Source organism: Actinia tenebrosa, unplaced genomic scaffold (genome assembly GCF_029948245.1).
Source record: "Actinia tenebrosa isolate PJP-AT-01 unplaced genomic scaffold, QUT_ActTen_1.0 PGA_scaffold4__44_contigs__length_22323623, whole genome shotgun sequence".
Taxonomy (NCBI): domain Eukaryota; kingdom Metazoa; phylum Cnidaria; class Anthozoa; order Actiniaria; family Actiniidae; genus Actinia; species Actinia tenebrosa.
In genome coordinates, this window is record NW_028292581.1 from 7,372,216 (window position 1) to 7,389,408 (window position 17,193).

A 17,193-nucleotide genomic window follows, 5' to 3' on the forward strand; every position below is an offset into this window, starting at 1 on the left:
TGCAAGTTAAAAGCTTGGAAAATTGGGATAGTAGATAGAAACGTCAGCCACATCAAACAGTCCTTCTCAGGACTACATCCACCCGGATGATCATAATACTTCGATTAATATTCATTCACCTGGGTTCAGACTGTTCTATACAATAGTAGTCTTACCTGCATAATAGATGTCTGTGGATTCCGTAGGAGGTTTTTTACTGCGCGACCAGAGACATGATATAACTATAACAGAACATAAAAAGATAGTTGGAAGACAAGGAGAACAATATTCCTGTAGAAAGTGCAGCATACCAAATAAATGCATGAGTTTGGGAACGAAAAACTTAAATAATCGTAAATATCATGATTTGGTTGAATGTGATTCGGCCTAAGTATTATTGAGGGTAGTCATTTCTTTTGTTCACCTTGGAATCCATCTTCTTTTCCTTACATTTGTATTCATTAGTTTAATTCTCTTATAATATGAGAAATGGGACAAACAAACGAACGAACGAACGAACGAACGAACGGACGGACGGACGGACGGACAGACGAACGAACAAGTTAAAAAAAATGTTATACCTGCGTAACAAAACCCGTTGCATACTTGACTTCTTCAACATCCTTGAACCCCACGGACGTTTCTATAAACTCTCTATAGATTGGTTGGATAGCACTCTGAATATGGGTAAAGTACCTGGATTTACGGTAGGATTCTGCCATATCATAGTTCTTATTCGCTCTGGGTGAACCTTGGTTTATAGCATGTGCGCCTTCTACATCTAGGATCAACAATAAACGGCATTAACCTCTTTTATAACATACTTGTATTTAAATCGGCCAATTAGAATGCAGGAAAGCCGTTGTATAGACCCCACTGAGTCGCGAGAGGAATTGTTCTGGGGGACAAAACGATAGGCCATCTCTTTTTATGAACAATTCCTCTCGGGACTCAGTGGGGTCTATATTCAGCGGTAGTCTACTTTTCGTTCCCTTCAGGCATTGCGACCTATCAATGTGGGATAAAATAGCTATGAAATGTTTTCTCGTGACACATCATTTGTCGCTTGTATTTTTGTGTGCATTCGCTCGCTTGAAGGCTCTTATACTAGGAAATACACTCAAAGCTTTTGTGTTATTAATTACTAAAAACCTTTGGCAGGGAACAAATTAGCATCAAAGTCCCTTATTTGACGACCATTCAACAATGAGATTAGTTCAGCTCATGGCTTAGCTCAGTTGGTAAGAGCGTCGGTCTGCTGTGCAGGAGGTCGTAGTTCGAGCCTCGGCCGGACCAACATTCAGGATTTTAAAGTAACTGAGAAGAAGGGTGCTGCTAGCCCCCTACGCAGACGCTCTTAGTGCCTGTCACGCAACGTTGCGTGACACACAAAGAACTTCTGCAAAGGAGGCTAGGGTGCTGCCTTTCGATAATTACATCTGCAAATGGTTGGACCTTCAAGTGGGTCGGATAATGACCATATTAATGGCGGTCCTTTCCCTATTCAACTAGAGACGTTAAAAGAGGACCACGAGTTCATCAGTTGAATTACTGCCAAGTGTGATTCTCTACAAACAAAGTTGATTTGTTTCGATTCAGATGTTATTATCACATGCACACGACAAATACAGCTAGCAGAGAAGAACAGAGAGGACAGAGAAATAATCGACCTCTTACCAGATGAATTGATTGGGTTTGAAGGATAATGTAATTCTTTCTCGTGGATAACATCCATGAAAAAATCAGGTGGATTGTTGTGCTCTTCACAAGCATAACCTGTCAATAAACACACGACAAAGATTAGATCACAACCCGAACTTTTATACAGGGTAAAATAAATGCTCCTTGATTTAACAGGGTAACACTTTAAAATAGCCAATGGCTAATTATCCCAATCGTTCCATGACATAATTGGAATTAAGCTGGTTTTCGCGGTGTGGGACTAAAAACAAAATTGCCTACAGAAAAACACTCTTTTCAGATTGAGTGCAAAGTTTCCCATTTCGGAAGTTGACGGTCACGGATTTATCAGAATTGAAAAAATAAAGTCTCCAATTTTTAACGAACCTTAAAATAACTTCTGAGTTCATCAGTCTGGACACAGATAACTCACAGAGGACTAGCAAATGAATTTAGCGTGTTAGGTTTTGCAGAGGCAGGAAAACCAGAGAATCTGGAGAAAAACCCATAAATCAAGGGAAAGACCCAACTTTGTTCACAAGTGATTCTGAGTCCAGTGATTCAACCCCAGACCCCAGAGGTGAGAGCCGGCGAGGACGACAACGCTGCACAAGGATATATATTCCTACAAGAAGAGAACTTTTTTCCTTAGGGGATGGCACGTAGTAGAAATGGGAAAACGTCACGCCCCAAAAACTGTACCGGTCTATTGTATTTGTCTGCAACAAGAAAGAAAATTAAAATCAAACTCACCAATGCTTTCAAAATACTGCAGAGCATCAGCTCTTGGTCCTTGATAGACTATTTCACCTTGAGATAGCATGGTCATCGTGTCGAACAGCTTATAAATGGAATAACGAGGTTGATGAATCGAGAAGATCACTGTTTTACCCCTCTCTCCTAGACTAGGAAAATAATAATAAAACGGCTTAAGATTAAAAAAATAGAGTTGCTTGCTGCGCACGGTGGAAAAGGCTTGAATGCCCTCCTATGGGGTCGCGGAACATTAGCCCTTCTCTCATTGATGACTTAAGGTTGCTTTCCCTTTAAACTGATAAAGCTTCATAAAGTGAACTGACAGGCTCCTTCAGCATTTCTCTATCTGCCTGCCTGTCTGTGAAATCCAAGCTGACTTACGCGTGCAGTAACTGCATAACAGAACACGCCGTAGAAGCATCAAGACCTGTAGTAGGCTCATCAAGAAACAACACCGATGGTGACGTAATAAGCTCCATCCCAATGCTTGTTCGTTTCCTTTCTCCTCCAGATACACCTCGTATGAACTCCGTACCAACCTTCTGATCAGCCACGCCCATAATTCCCAGGTCGACCAGGATCTCATTAACTCTTTCTTTTCTTTCTTGTTTGGAAAGAGATTTGGGGAGACGAAGAGCTGCAGAGAAACTCAAGTTCTCACGGACAGTCAGTGTTCCCATGATGACGTCATCCTACAGCCAATAATAGGCGGATTAGTGTTCACGTGTCTATCTCCATGACAATTTTTTTAGAGCGCAGTTTCATATTGCTGTAATGGTAGATCTCTCAAAAGAGACTCAAGGAGCGCTCGGGAGTGATTCCACGGACAGAAGAGAACAAACAAGAAAATCTACTCACATATGATAGTGGGACCGAAAAGCGATCACACAACCAAAGTGGTTGCGACGTCAAAACAGCTCATTTTGGAGTGAAAGGAAAAAGAATTTTAATCTCCTGAGAAAAGACTAGTTTCGAGTTCCAAATTAACGATGTGTTTCTCGATTACAGCAGACTCATTTACACAGGCTTAGCCTCGATTTTGTGCAGAATGTTTACCTGTTCCAGTCAATGTCCGTCAAGTTTCAAAGTGTTCATATTGTTAAAGTTGTACATTCTTTACTTTACGGTTGGTATTCGTGGATATTTAAACACTGATACGAGGCTAACCCTGTGTAAATGAGTCTGTAATCAAGGAACACAACGGTAATTGGAAGCCTATTAATATGTCCTCCAAACTGAGCTGCATTCTAACGTACTGCAAGGGGTATATTGGTGGATGTGGTAAAGTAACATCCACGATCAGTATTCTCGTCACTGTACCTTATTGGTGGCATGAATCTCAGAATTTTTTATTGTTATCAAACAAAGGAGGAAAAAGTCTGAATGGGAGGTCTGCTGGGAAAAGTAATCAAACTATATGATTCTAACATGGTTTTACCTGTACAACATAGCCTGTAGCACATTTGAAATTGTTTGGTTGGAGCTTTCCATTGACAAGCACAGTCCCGGAGAGGTTACGTTTGTCTTTACGACCCGCCAGGATGTCTAAGAGTCTGGAACAGAACAAAATAGTGAAACAAATAGTCTGTGTTCTGGGGATGGTACATGGGGATGGTACATGGGGATTGTACATGGGGATGGTACATAGGGATGAAATTAGAGGAGCCAGAAAAGCATAATAACCCCCATGGGGTTTATTTTAGAGATTAAAAATTAAAGTACAGCAGATTTTTTTGTCACCTGTTGTTATCTTAAACCTAGCGTTTACGAACACAAGTGAAGAAGAGAAAAGACACATACCAAGTTTCCCATATGCTTTGTGCTAGAGATTTCATTCTCGGGCACACACGCTCAGGAGGTTATTTTGAAACTTTGGCTTCCACATTCCTATTCAAAACTTCTTCTTGGTGCTCAAAGCCTGGTTTTCACTAGTGATGCATTATTTCGTGAAAACAAGCTCAACACAAACACACTGAACAGTGGCAGATCCAGGGGTGGTTCTGTGGCTTCCATGGAAACCCCTTTTTGTGAGATCTTGTGAAGCAAATAATGTTCTTTACCCATGCAGTCAGTATAATGAAATTGGAATCCCACTTTTGTGAAGCCAATCTTACTAGCTTTCTCTGTGTGGCTCCCATTTTGGAATCCCCCTTTTTAAAATCCTGGATCCGCCACTGCTGAAGAACAAAATAACATATTCCCATTCAAAACTTCTCCTTGGTGCTTGAAGCCTGGTTTTCACTCACAAGATTCCTTCAGTTATTTCCTTGCAAAAAGAAGCTTGACACAAAAACACTGAAGAACAAACACCAGCATCAAAATGTTTTCTCATTTGCGCTTCTGTCATTAGTGAAAGCAAGGCTTAAAGCCTCCTAACTGTGCATGACAGTGTAGGTTTACAGCAAAGCTCAAGTAACAGGTAGAGCCAGTTAGAGTCAGTATCTTGGGTCTAAATTCCATTATTTACCAATATAGGCTCTAACCCCTGAAGTTCATAAGTCTTCAATAAAACTCACGCAAAAGGGAATATGTTCCAAAACTCAAAATACTGATCATGACCTGATGTGATTTTTAGTAAGCATACACACCGGCACCGTGCCGTGCACAATGGTTTTTACACCCGGGTGTCGAAATCTGCTCTAACTTACCTGTAGTTACAAATGATGCTCTTGATCACCTTGGATTCAAGGAGGAAAAGAGGAAAGGGCAGAAAAAAAAAACATAACTATTTTCATCCCACGGGGATAACTTGGTTATGCTGATCTCCTATATTAAGTGTGACTGATTTTTAGCCAAGCACAATAACATCATTTCCTGAAGTTATGTGCAATAACAAGAAAATATAACCTACGTAGTTTTGCCACTGCCAGTTGGTCCAAGAATAGCATTAGCACCTGGATTCATAATACCACTGAAATAAAAATAATAATTAATATATATCTTTGAACATTAAAATCATGTATTAAGTTATCTGATATAAGACTATTATTTCCTTCATAATATACATGAAATTTTGTTTACTCAATTCAGATTGGCTGAGAGCAGTGCTGTTAACTGATCGATAACTAGTTTTCTTTTTTCATCAGGATTGGGTTTCGGTGTTAATATCATATAGGGACCTAGAGTCCTAATGTATTATCACCTGCCCTTGGGTGATATCATAAACACAGCAGAAAAAAAAAGTAATTTGCCCTGCAGTGCAAATTTTAAAAAATATTTGTAAATTTTTCATGCATATCATTAATGAGTTTGGTAATCATATGGTTTCTCATTTAATTTGGAATTGATTTCCACTCAATAAATATTATTAAAGGGTCACTTGGATGTAAATGAAAATGCCGCAAAAATTGGTTAAACTTATTTAAATAAGCCCCAATAGTAGCCAAGCGAGATTTTTTCTTTACTGTCAAAATTATGAATCATTGTAACACCTAATAAAATTGTGAGTACTCAACCCTAGGATTCAGTCCTTTTAGCTTTTAAACCAAATTTTTTTTAAATGGTAATAATTTATAACATGCTTAAAATGCAGAGAATTAAGAACAAAATTACAGAGTTTGTATGGAAGAAAATTGGAGTTTCCAGGGGTACTGTGGGGATGTCTTTGAAATAATTCCTCCATGTGGGGGCTGAGTATGGATAATTTCTGGAACTACACATTATTAAAAATAAATATATGTGAAAGAGAAAGAATAAATAAAACCTAATGAAATTCTTATACCTCATCTTTTTTATTATTTCCTTGTCAATTTTCTGTCCTTCAACCTTTACTCCTTTGACAGTATAGCATATGTCATGGTAGGTAATAACAGAACTGGTTTCAATGAAGGTTTCATTTTTTCCATGTAGGGCCATATTGGATGGAGATGTATTTCCATATAAGAAGGGAGTGTTTTCCTCATCCATTTTCCTAAAATTTAGAGCCAAATATTAAATAGAATTATTTAACATCATATTATGAATTATATACTGTAAATTGAAAGCCAATGATCATTTAAGATTGAAATGGGAAGCACAGGTGGCATGCACTGCTATAATGCACTGCCTCTCATCAATTAATGCGACCTGGTTCGAGTCCTGCCGGTCTTGGTCTTGGTTTTGTCATGAAGAGTTGTTTGTTGGTTCTCTCCTGTGCTTTAAGGATTTTTCCTCCAGGTTCTCCAGTTTTTCCTCCTCCACAAAATTCAACTTCTATATTTCTAATTTCATTTTGGGTTGCAAGACCTGTTAGGCATTTTGCCATCCATCCAGGAATGGTAAATGCATTAGACGTTGTAGTCTAGATATAAGGGACAGGTCAAAAATTATAGGGGGGGGGGGGGGCTAGTGCAAATGGTGAAAGGGTCATTTTTTTCATGCAGGCTAAAAGGAAGGGCCAGAAAGAATTGTGCAAGTCTTAAGGGGAGGGCCAAACTTTTTTGTGCATAAAAATTAGGTCAAAAGAAATGTAAAAAATGAATTATGCTGTCACTGGATGAAGCTGATAGGTGCATTAAGAGCTATCTAAAACACTTAAAATTGCTTGAACTGAAGAAAGAAAAAAGAAATGAAGACAAAGCTGAAAAAAAAATCTGCAGAGTCAAGAAAAAAATACAGAGACTACAACTGGATTGCTATGCTTGATGATGGCTCTAAGCAAACAAACTGTAGCTGTTCCTAGATAAATATTTAAAGTTTAATCAACTGCAGCAGCGTGGTAAAAAGGTTAAACTAAATACAGTTCAGATGCATATAACACACGCTCTGCATGCAGTGGAACAAAATAGACGGGACAACTACAGAGAGCCTGGCAGTGACACTGACACTGATGGGAGTGCAGAATCTGGATTATCTTCTGATGAGGATTGTGAGGAAGAACAAAATATTGGCTGAACTTTGACAATGATGAAGAAGAAAAAAGTGCATGGTGACGAATATTACACAGAAGAGTTTGATAGTAGAATGACAACTACTGTGACAACAAGATCGGGAAGACGTGCAACTCGTTTACTGCTATATTAAGAGCAAGGTCAGCCTAAATCATAACTTATGGGGGAGGGGAGGGCCAGAAAAAAATGTGCAAGTATTTAGGGGAGGGCCAATTTTTTTATATAAAGAGAGGGCCACTAAAAAATATACAGACCAAAAATAAAATGCACCAGCCCCCCCCCCCCCCCCCTCTAATTTTTGACCTGTCCCTAATGCTTCGTATTTAACCAGTGAACCGATGTAAGGAAAATAAATGGTGAATAATTTAAGATTATTGATTCATTTGCATATATATTTGCAAATGAAGCTAAAATATAAATAGCTGCTGCAAAGCTTCACAGGGAACATATATACGTGTATCCACTTTAACACAATCACCTAAGATATCGAGGACTTTATGGCTTTGTCTTTTATAGCCTTTATGCACGAAAAAAATCAAGTTCAAATCTGAAAATCAAAGTTCATGAAGTCACGCATTATAATTGACTATAGCTTAGGCGTAAAATATTCTCAATAACGAAGGAACTTTTAAAAGTGAGGCAATTATCTCATGAGCTCATAAGATTCTTGAGAAAGTATGTATAGAAAGAAAAACTATAAGTAAAGATTTCATACGACACTGTCGAAGCTAATTTTAAAATTCTAACTTTGAAAAAAGTGACGCAGATCGAGCGCGCGACGTTGTTATTCATCAACATATACTAAAATATATCTGAACTTGACCGACAGCAATTTATTCGTAGCAAAGCTTCTAAAAACCATGAATGATATTTATAATTAATATATCTATTATATACATATTAACTTTATTCCAAGTACACGAGAGATTTGTGTAATAAATGTATTAACCCACAACGAAAAAAATCTTTAATCCAGAGATACGATGGCGTGATTGGGTCACGAGCACAGAGCTCAAATAAGCTACGGATAACTACTGTCACTGGATAGATAGATAACTAGTTATATTTTGTCTTCGTACAAACCGGTCCCAATTATATTAATTCATTACGAGTCTTATATTTAAGTCATAAGTTATTGCTTGTTTGGTCTGTTCTGTTATATTGTACCACATTACGTAAGTTTGACGAATTTTATACTCTTCACTGAACCGAATTTGTTCTTTATAATATAAACTTATTCATACGTATTTAACCTACCTTATTGAATGATTTAAAACCAAGCCAGTAATTTTAAAATGAATGCATGCAGATTTTATTGTAGAGGTAACCGTATCTTTACATTCCTTTAATGTATTGTCCTACCAGGATTCTTGGTTTGGATCGACCACACGTCATGACCTCATGCCTCGAGTTGCCCGCGGTTAAGTCTAGTAATGTCGGCGGGCGCGCGGAGATACTACGAAATTTACTTCGAGTGTTGAAAGGTATTGAAAAGATGAAGAGATTTGCAATACGAGAAGATAATCGAATATCATCAGCTGACTGTACCCGATTTATAGACAGAAGCAACGGAGTTTAATTCTGTAGTAATCTCCACTGAAAAAACAATTCCAACATTTTGAATAAACTCTTAGATAGTCCCTAAAGCCGTAAAAGAATGTAAAAGAATAATTATTGTGCCTTAGTGCTATGTTGGAAAAGGATTTAATATGAAGTTATTTTTCAATATATGAATCTTTGAATTTCATGGACCACGAAAGTCATCTGTGACCGCGGTGCATCACGGTAAGTGACAATGGGTCTTTAAGAGAAAATTTAGGTACCTGTGGCGGATTTAGGGGGGGTTCATTGGGTGCAAATGAACCCCCCCCCCCCCCCCCCACCAGCTGGTACCTTTGAGTTTTCATATTTTTTTGAATAAATAAATAAATAAAAGTCCTGGATCCGCCACTTTGTACATATTTCTTTAGTTAGCTCTCGATCTTAAGACCAGTAAGAAAACCTACAATCAAGCTAGGAAATTGATCTTTACTTGTATTTAGAGAACTAACTAAACGAACAAAGTAAATAGCTCATTTAAAAGTACATTTGTACGGAAATTCAAGAACGATGTCCGAACCAGTTTTGGAGACAGTAACTCAATCTAAAACAATTTATACTCCGTGACGGCTATCGCCGAAAAGGTGGATTATTCATAAAATACATTTATTATATAATTCATAGTACACTCAACAAAATTACTCGACTCTGATTGGTCGAGAGGAGTACAATTATAGCGTTAATTGTACTCCGTAGGAGTACCGAATTAAGTCGCTATGGCAACACGGCCAAGACAATGTCAAAACAATTATTTTCCATCATTTTGTACTTTAAAAACATATAAATAAATTTTTAAAGCCGTAAGAACTAATCTTTTTTATGCATTTCAGTTGCGCGATGGACTGAAAATCGGCCGCCAAATAGACAAAGATGAACGGCGTCGCTTCACATTTTTCACTGAAATTTTGTTGAGTGAACTATAAACAAAAAATCGCACGATATTCTCGTACAATTTGGAATTAATAGACACTCGTAATGTTTTGAAAGTTCTTTAATTGCACTCGCCTAAAGGCTTGTGCAATTACAAGAACTTTCAAAACATTACTCGTGTCTATTAATTTCCAAATTGTACTCGAGATCGTGCGATTTCCTATACTAATTACCAATGAAATATCTATTTTTCTCTATTTCGAAAAATTGATATCTTCACACATGAAAATAACATGTTATTTTCACGTGTGAAGATAACACCATTGCGATGGCTATTCAAAAATACACGGAAAGAATTGCCTGAAAAAGCCAAAACTTCATTGATAATCATATAATAGACAGAATATTACATGGCCGCTTGGAGATAGGAATTCGTATCTCCGCGCGCCAATGTAATATCCTCTACATATATTTATTAATCGTTACCAGGGCCCCCTTTTTGGGGATAGAGCCAGAGGAGTAGAGTGGAACTAGGAACGAGAATGTACTTGGTTATGATCGTTATTACATTCGGTCATGACTGATCTCTCAAAAATGTCCTCATCAGTAATATTATTCATTTCTATAATAACATAAGCTCGTTAACCAATCTCCTCTACGTAAGGGATGGTTGTTGGTTGAGGAATTAAGTAGTGAAAGGGTTGTTCACTTTTGAGGCCACCGACGCCAGCATATTCTTTGTGATCTATCTGCAAAATGGCGAATCGTTTTCGACAGTTTCGCCTTCTCCTGTGGAAAAACTTCATTCTACAGGTAATATACCGCATTCTCAATGGTGTTGTTACCAGGTAATTTTGGTTTTTCTTAAATTGTTTTTCCTTTTATTTTTCATAGATTCGAAGACCTATTGGAACTGTATTCGAAATCATACTGCCAATTCTTCTTGTTTCCATTCTGATATTACCAAAGTAAGTGAATAGCCTCGTATGACTAGAAGAAAAACTATCCGCTTTAGTAAAAACCCAATATGCTTAAGCATCTCTTTACTCATTTACTCTCGGATTATTGCTGAATTGTTATTATATTCTCCCGTTCAAACTTATGTCAGTAGTCAGTAGTCAGAGTACAGGTGACCTCTGTAATATTAAAAGCGGAAGCTGGCGCCAGAACTGAAAGCTCCTGTGCGAAACCTGATCCCGCTCTGGGGAGTGGATTTACATATACAACTACTAGCTGCAAAGTTGAAAACTATATGGAAAAGAAGGTGCCGTGCCATATCAGTTTCGAATAGACGAGTATTTTCTCATTTATAAAATTATGACTATGAATGAGGCAGCTGGTTATATTTATTCAGTGAATTCCCCGTACGTCATAAGCGACATTTAATACCCTTTTACGATATATGTTGATGATTATAATCCTTATGTCGCTAGTGGGTAGGTCAATCCAACTGATTCTGGATGATCCTGGGATGATTCTGGACAGTACAGGACACGATGGGGTCCTTTTGTTTGGAAGCACCTTATAGCGCGTTCAATATTTACCAAATTATCCAAAAAGTATATTTTTCCTCATTGTCAATAATTTATTGGTGCTTTTATTGGTTCATTCTCGGATGCTCATCATGATAAGGCGCTGAAATACGAGACACAAAAACGTCCAACTTGTCGCGAAACATTGTTGCGGTGCAAGTTCGAAAACAATGTTGCTGGTTTCACACCCTATCTATCCAACTTGTCACACAACAAAATCTTTTGTTGCAGATTGGGAAAACTTGCGAATTTGCGATTTGTTGCTCGGTTTTCATCACTCGTCCAACTTGTCACGCAATATTTTATGTGCAGAAACGGCCGCCATCTTGAATTTTGTAGCTTGTAGCCAATCAGCGTGCAGAATATCACCGTTATAGTCGTTATAGTCCCAACTTGCAACGATAGATTTCGTTGCGTGACAAGTTGGATAGATAGGATGTAAAACGAGCAACATTGTTTTCGAACTTGCACCGCAACAATGTTGCGCAACAAATTGGACGTTTTAGTGTCTCGTATTTCAGCGCCTTTATAGACTAATTATTATGCGTGCTCTGATGCGTGCTATTACTGTATTTCAAGGGTTAATTGTAGAATAGATACTAAGAATAGAACGATGCCGAATATATATATAGCACGATAGAAGAATAGCAATCTACAAATAGCAAAATTTGTATAATTTGCAATTTTAATTAGTAGTTATCGCCACACTCCCCTGTTCGGTTTTTTAAACTTAATAAATTGAATATCAAGCGCTATATCCTCAGATTTTGGCGATTAACTTGTTTGAAAGATAAAAAACAAAAAATATACATTATTGAAAATAATAAGGATTTTGATATGCTAATTTTGAACAAAATATGATCTTCAGTAACCCGCTGTACCGTTCAAAAACAACCTAAGCTCCCCATGTCGTAAAATATTTTTTTGACTTGACAAGCAGTGTTAGTGTGGCGATATATTTGGAATTTTGTAAGGCGCATTTGGAGGACAGCTCGAAATTTGACTTACAGGTTTTGAGCCTCACTCGTATTTGAATCTTCGGCAGGATCAGTCATAATGTTTGTTCTTTCGGACGAAGAAAATCGTCAGGACAGAGAAAAGATACAATAGATTAGTAAGAGCTCAGTACTGAAGGAAGTAAAAAGAAAACGAAACTAATGAATTTAGACTTTCGAAAGACCTACTTGGCGTACCCTGGGTTCCAGAGGGATTTTTTTCGCGGATTTTCTGACTGAGACGTTAGCGCTTTCTCGGCTTCGCCTCTCTCAGTCAGTAAATCCGCGAAAAAAATCCCTCTGCAACCCAGGTATTCTTAGCGGGTTTAAGCTCCAGACTCGCCTCGCGCTCGTATATACGCAGCGAGTACGACTTGTACCAAGCGATTCTAAGCCAAACTTTTCAGACATCAAGTTTGCATATTGGTAATCACATGGTGGCGAGTGAATTTTAGGATGAATTTCACGCGTTTGTCAAAACGAAGTAATTTCCTGAGCCAGGGAACAGAGGGAAATGTAAGCAAATTTTGCAATTGACAAATACAAGTGAAATCCCTAATTTAATGATTTTCCAATTACGTGAAATACATGTGATTCCCAGAAATAATCAGTTATAAAGGACAAATTACGGCAGAATTTGTTAGTGAAAGCTCAATTTTGTTGGATTTTCAAAATTTATCTTTTTTTGAAAAAAATTTTTTTTTTGTTGTTATTTAAGCTTATTATCCTTATTGTGGTGGATATTGCAAAGCTACAAATCATGCAAGAATTTTTTTTTTTTTTTTTTGAAAATAAAACGGTTCGACACTTAACTTTACTAATTAGCGAAAAGAGGATTGACTCAATAAAAGGTAGTTAAAAACCTTGTTATTTAAGCTTATTATCCTTATTGTGGTGGATATTGCAAAGCTACAAATCATGCAAGAATTGGTTTTTTTTTTTTTTTGAAAATAAAACGGTTCGACACTTAACTTTACTAATTAGCGAAAAGAGGATTGACTCAATAAAAGGTAGTTAAAAACCTAAATTGCTCTTGTTTTCAGTCTGACACTGCGCTGCTGCTGATTATTGACGTTTAAGTTTTGGAAATCTAACAAAATTGAGCGGAATCACGGAAATTAAAGAAATTAAAGTGAGCCAGATTTCTAGTATAGTTTGACGTGTTTGAGTCGGTAGAATCACCTAAATTGCTCTTGTTTTTAGTCTGACACTGGGCTGCTGCTGGTTATTGACGTTTAAGTTTTGGAAATCTAACAAAATTGAGCGGAATCACGGAAATTAAAGAAATTAAAGTTTGTTGAAATTAAAGCAGTTGTGCTGTCAAAGGATCTTACTGATCTACAGGAGATACTGGAAAATATCCATGGAACATGCTTAAGATATGGTCTTGAGTTAAGTTTTAAGAAAACCAAAACACAGGTATTTCATGATGCGCAGCTTATGGAAAAGAAGAGCTTATTAAATATATCAGGACATGATATTGAAAATGTAAAAGAGTTCAAGTATCTTGGTCATATGTTTTATAGTGATCAGAAGGAAAGTTTTGTCGATAACAGAATACTAAGTGCAACAGGAAAATTCCATGAGCTCAAGAACGTCCTTACAGATCATAAAGTATCTATGAATACACGCAGAAAACTCTTGGAATCCTGTATCAGATCCAGACTTACTTACTGTACTGAGGCTGAACTACCAAATGAAGATGAACTGAAAAAGCTTGAATCCTGTTGGTTTGGTCTACTAAGAAGAATGGTACGGAATGGCTGGGAAAGGAAAATGAATAGTGACGGAGAAGAAACGTTTGCCTTTAAATATAGGAACTTAGACCTGGAGAGAATAGTGGGAACCCTGGCACTTCGTGATTTTATATACATACGCTACTTGAAGTACATTGCACATGTTTGTAGAAGACCAAATTCAAATTTAACGAAACAGTTGCTGTTTGCAATTCCATCTGCTAAATATGTTAGAGATCCATGGATCAAAATTAGTCAACTACTTAATGTTGATAAACACCAAGCTAAGAAATCTACACAAGACAGAAAAGTTCTAAAAGGACTACTACATCAGAACTTTGGCTCTGTGTAGACTATATAGTCCCTGCTGATCAATTTATAGTTGGAAATAGCGGAATGACACTGATACTGATACTGATCACAGGAATAAAAAAGAAAAGCCTTGTTTTATTCGTCATAAACTGGACACCCAAATAATAAGTGGCATATGTGCGTGACTAAAAAAATAATTTTTTAAAACTTAAATTGAATTAAATTAAATTTAGGAGTAATTTGCCCTCTATGGTATAACCCTAAAAATCATGACATCCTTTCTTGTTAATTGACCTAATTCACTATGACGTCACTGCTTGTTTATGTGGGGGATAGAATCGCAAAATCCAATAGAAAATTCAACAAAATTTGCTCCTAGCGAAACAGTTTAATCTAAAATGGTCTGGTTTTCAGATATAATGTGTTAATATGTACTAAAAAATATTTTGAGCATTTGCTGGCTATTCTACTTCTCTTCATGGATTGATACGGGTTTTAGAACAACTTTCGGTGAATTTTCGTTGATTTGACCCCATCCAACGACCATGATCCTTTGCGTTTAAACAATAGATTGTTGAAGATTGTTTTGACGTGACGTCATATTGAATATTAGGGCAATTTAGTGGTGTTGATGATGGTGATGATGATTGATGGTGATGATGATGATGACTGAAGATAGTCATCATCATTATCGTCTTCATCGTGATAATAATAACATACTCACTGGCTTAGTGATTATTTCATTTGTGCATTTGAATATTTCATCTCTTTCTTCAGGACGTATATAAAACCAGAAGAAATGTGTTTCTGTAAGTATACAAGTAAAATTTCTTTATCTATTTCTTTATTACGTACGATGTTGTGTCAATTTATTAAAAAACCCTGGGCATGTGTTAAAATACTACGTTAATAATATAAAATAAAATATAATATAATATAAATAATACGTTCGCGGATTGCTCGTGACCAAAATCATTTCCGCTTCGCATGCATTGAATAATATTCTTCAAGTTGACTGGTACGCGCAAGTTACGGAGCTAGAAATCGGGTTTCTAAAGTTTTGTAAACATTAACACCTTATTAAAAAATATCTGTCAATAATGGGTCAAAATCTCGCCCAGAATAAAATTACAAATTTACGCGTGAAACTACGCGTTGAAATATTTGAGAAATGGACTATTTCGACGATACGGCGGCCATTTTGGATTGCAAGGCATTATGGGGCGCGGTTAATCAATAACCTTAACCCATAAAAGAAAGACAGACACACGAAATTCTATATATTGTCCGTTTGTTTTGTTTTCCCCCTGGCAAGATGGCCGCCTCATCGTCGAAGTAGTCCATTTGTCCTCTATGATATTACGTCAAAACAACGAATCGCTCGCGCACCCACGAAGCCAGCGCAAGCTTGCATCTCGGCTACGCCTTATGAGTACATAATATTTTGACCAACTGTTGACGTCGTAATGTGTGTTAAGTTTATTTCGTAAAGATTGTTTTGAGGAAACCCAGAGCTCGTAATTGTTGGCGCTGACGCACACTCTTAGTGATAATATACATGTGTTTTTAAAATGAGTTGTAAGATAACTGTTATGAATATCGTGTTCCTGAATTGTTGGAGCGCGTGCTTTATGAAATCACACAGCACCAGGTGCACTTTCTGTTTTGTCATTCGTATCAAAAAATAACGGTTAGCCTGATTTGTATTTAATAAAATATAAAAAAATTGGCTTTCTGTGCCGTGTGTGGTTATGAAGCACTAGGGGATCGGCAGAACACACGAGAAGTGTCGGGAAGCACTCCGCTACGCCTTGTGCTTTTCCTACACTTCTTTCTTCTTCTGCCAATCCCCGCCTGCTTTTTAAAAAAATTGCGCGCACTTTTTCTATTTCTTCATTATTTCATTTTATTTTGAATGTTTTTCTTCCTACTTTACTGTTCGTTTTTTTTTGTTTTTTTTTGTTTTTGTTTTTGTTTTTGAAAAGCTGCACCAAAACCCGAGTTTTCAAGCCAAAACCTGAAAGGATCCAAAGACTTACGCTTGGCATACTACCCATTAGGAGACCCAGGTAATTGCAAGATATAGGGGGTAGGGATCGGAATGGTATTGGGTGTCGGAAAGGGGGGAAAGGGGCGAGGGACGGGTACAGTGAATAACATATTGAAACATTTACTCTGTCATTATCTTGCATTAAAAAGTGCCTTTGTTAATGGCGAGGATTTCCAGTATGACAGGATTTACAATTGTCAACTCCAGTATTGGAGGGCAACCGTTTTCGTCTCTTAACCAAATTGTGGCAGAGGTAGCTGAACATAGCGACAAATATGTTGGAGGTAATGCCTAAAATCCAACTTATGTAACTCTACCTTATTGCGTAACTCTACTTTATTGCGTAACCCTACTTTATTGCTTAACTCTACCTTATTGCGTAACTCTACTTTATTTCGTAACTCTACTTTATAATTATTGCGTAACTCTACTTTATAATTGCGTAACCCTACTTTATTGCATAACTCTACCTTATTGCGTAACTCTACTTTATTTCGTAACTCTACTTTACTGATTATTGCGTAACTCTACTTTATGATTGCGTAACCCTACTTTATTGCTTAACTCTACCTTATTGCGTAACTCTACTTTATTGCGTAACTCTACTTTATAATTGCGTAACCCTACTTTATTGCTTAACTCTACCTTATTGCGTAACTCTACTTTATTGCGTAACCCTACTTTATAATTGCGTAACCCTACTTTATTGCTTAACTCTACCTTATTGCGTAACTCTACTTTATTTCATAACTCTACTTTATAATTATTGCGTAACTCTACTTTATTTCGAGCGGCCTTGGTGGGAATTCTATATTT

The 17,193-nt window shown here is 37.1% G+C and overlaps 2 protein-coding genes across 4 annotated transcripts in view; one reads left to right on the forward strand and one right to left on the reverse strand.

Moving 5' to 3' along the window:
* LOC116295596 (broad substrate specificity ATP-binding cassette transporter ABCG2) overlaps positions 1-12,421 on the reverse strand; it is a 34,070-nt gene extending 21,649 nt beyond the window's left edge. Inside the window, exons 1-9 of one of the 2 annotated variants that reach the window (XM_089037285.1) lie at positions 12,293-12,421; positions 6,137-6,325; positions 5,267-5,326; positions 3,854-3,968; positions 2,797-3,107; positions 2,413-2,564; positions 1,657-1,755; positions 561-760; positions 156-221 (exon numbers count right to left, since the gene is read on the reverse strand). In XM_089037285.1, coding sequence (XP_088893411.1) covers positions 156-221; positions 561-760; positions 1,657-1,755; positions 2,413-2,564; positions 2,797-3,107; positions 3,854-3,968; positions 5,267-5,326; positions 6,137-6,325; positions 12,293-12,339 — 1,239 coding nt within the window. In that variant the 5' untranslated portion in view covers positions 12,340-12,421. Of the gene's footprint in view, positions 1-155; positions 222-560; positions 761-1,656; positions 1,756-2,412; positions 2,565-2,796; positions 3,108-3,853; positions 3,969-5,266; positions 5,327-6,136; positions 6,326-8,540; positions 8,709-12,292 lie in introns of those variants that run through there. The other variant, XM_089037286.1, reaches the window with a different exon arrangement.
* The window catches only part of LOC116295595 (phospholipid-transporting ATPase ABCA3), a 30,419-nt gene continuing 23,531 nt past the window's right edge, over positions 10,306-17,193 (forward strand). For both annotated transcript variants that reach the window (XM_031703463.2, XM_031703464.2), the window contains exons 1-5: positions 10,306-10,565; positions 10,647-10,720; positions 15,105-15,136; positions 16,313-16,396; positions 16,527-16,661. In XM_031703463.2, coding sequence (XP_031559323.1) covers positions 10,509-10,565; positions 10,647-10,720; positions 15,105-15,136; positions 16,313-16,396; positions 16,527-16,661 — 382 coding nt within the window. In that variant the 5' untranslated portion in view covers positions 10,306-10,508. The remainder of the gene's footprint in view (positions 10,566-10,646; positions 10,721-15,104; positions 15,137-16,312; positions 16,397-16,526; positions 16,662-17,193) is intronic.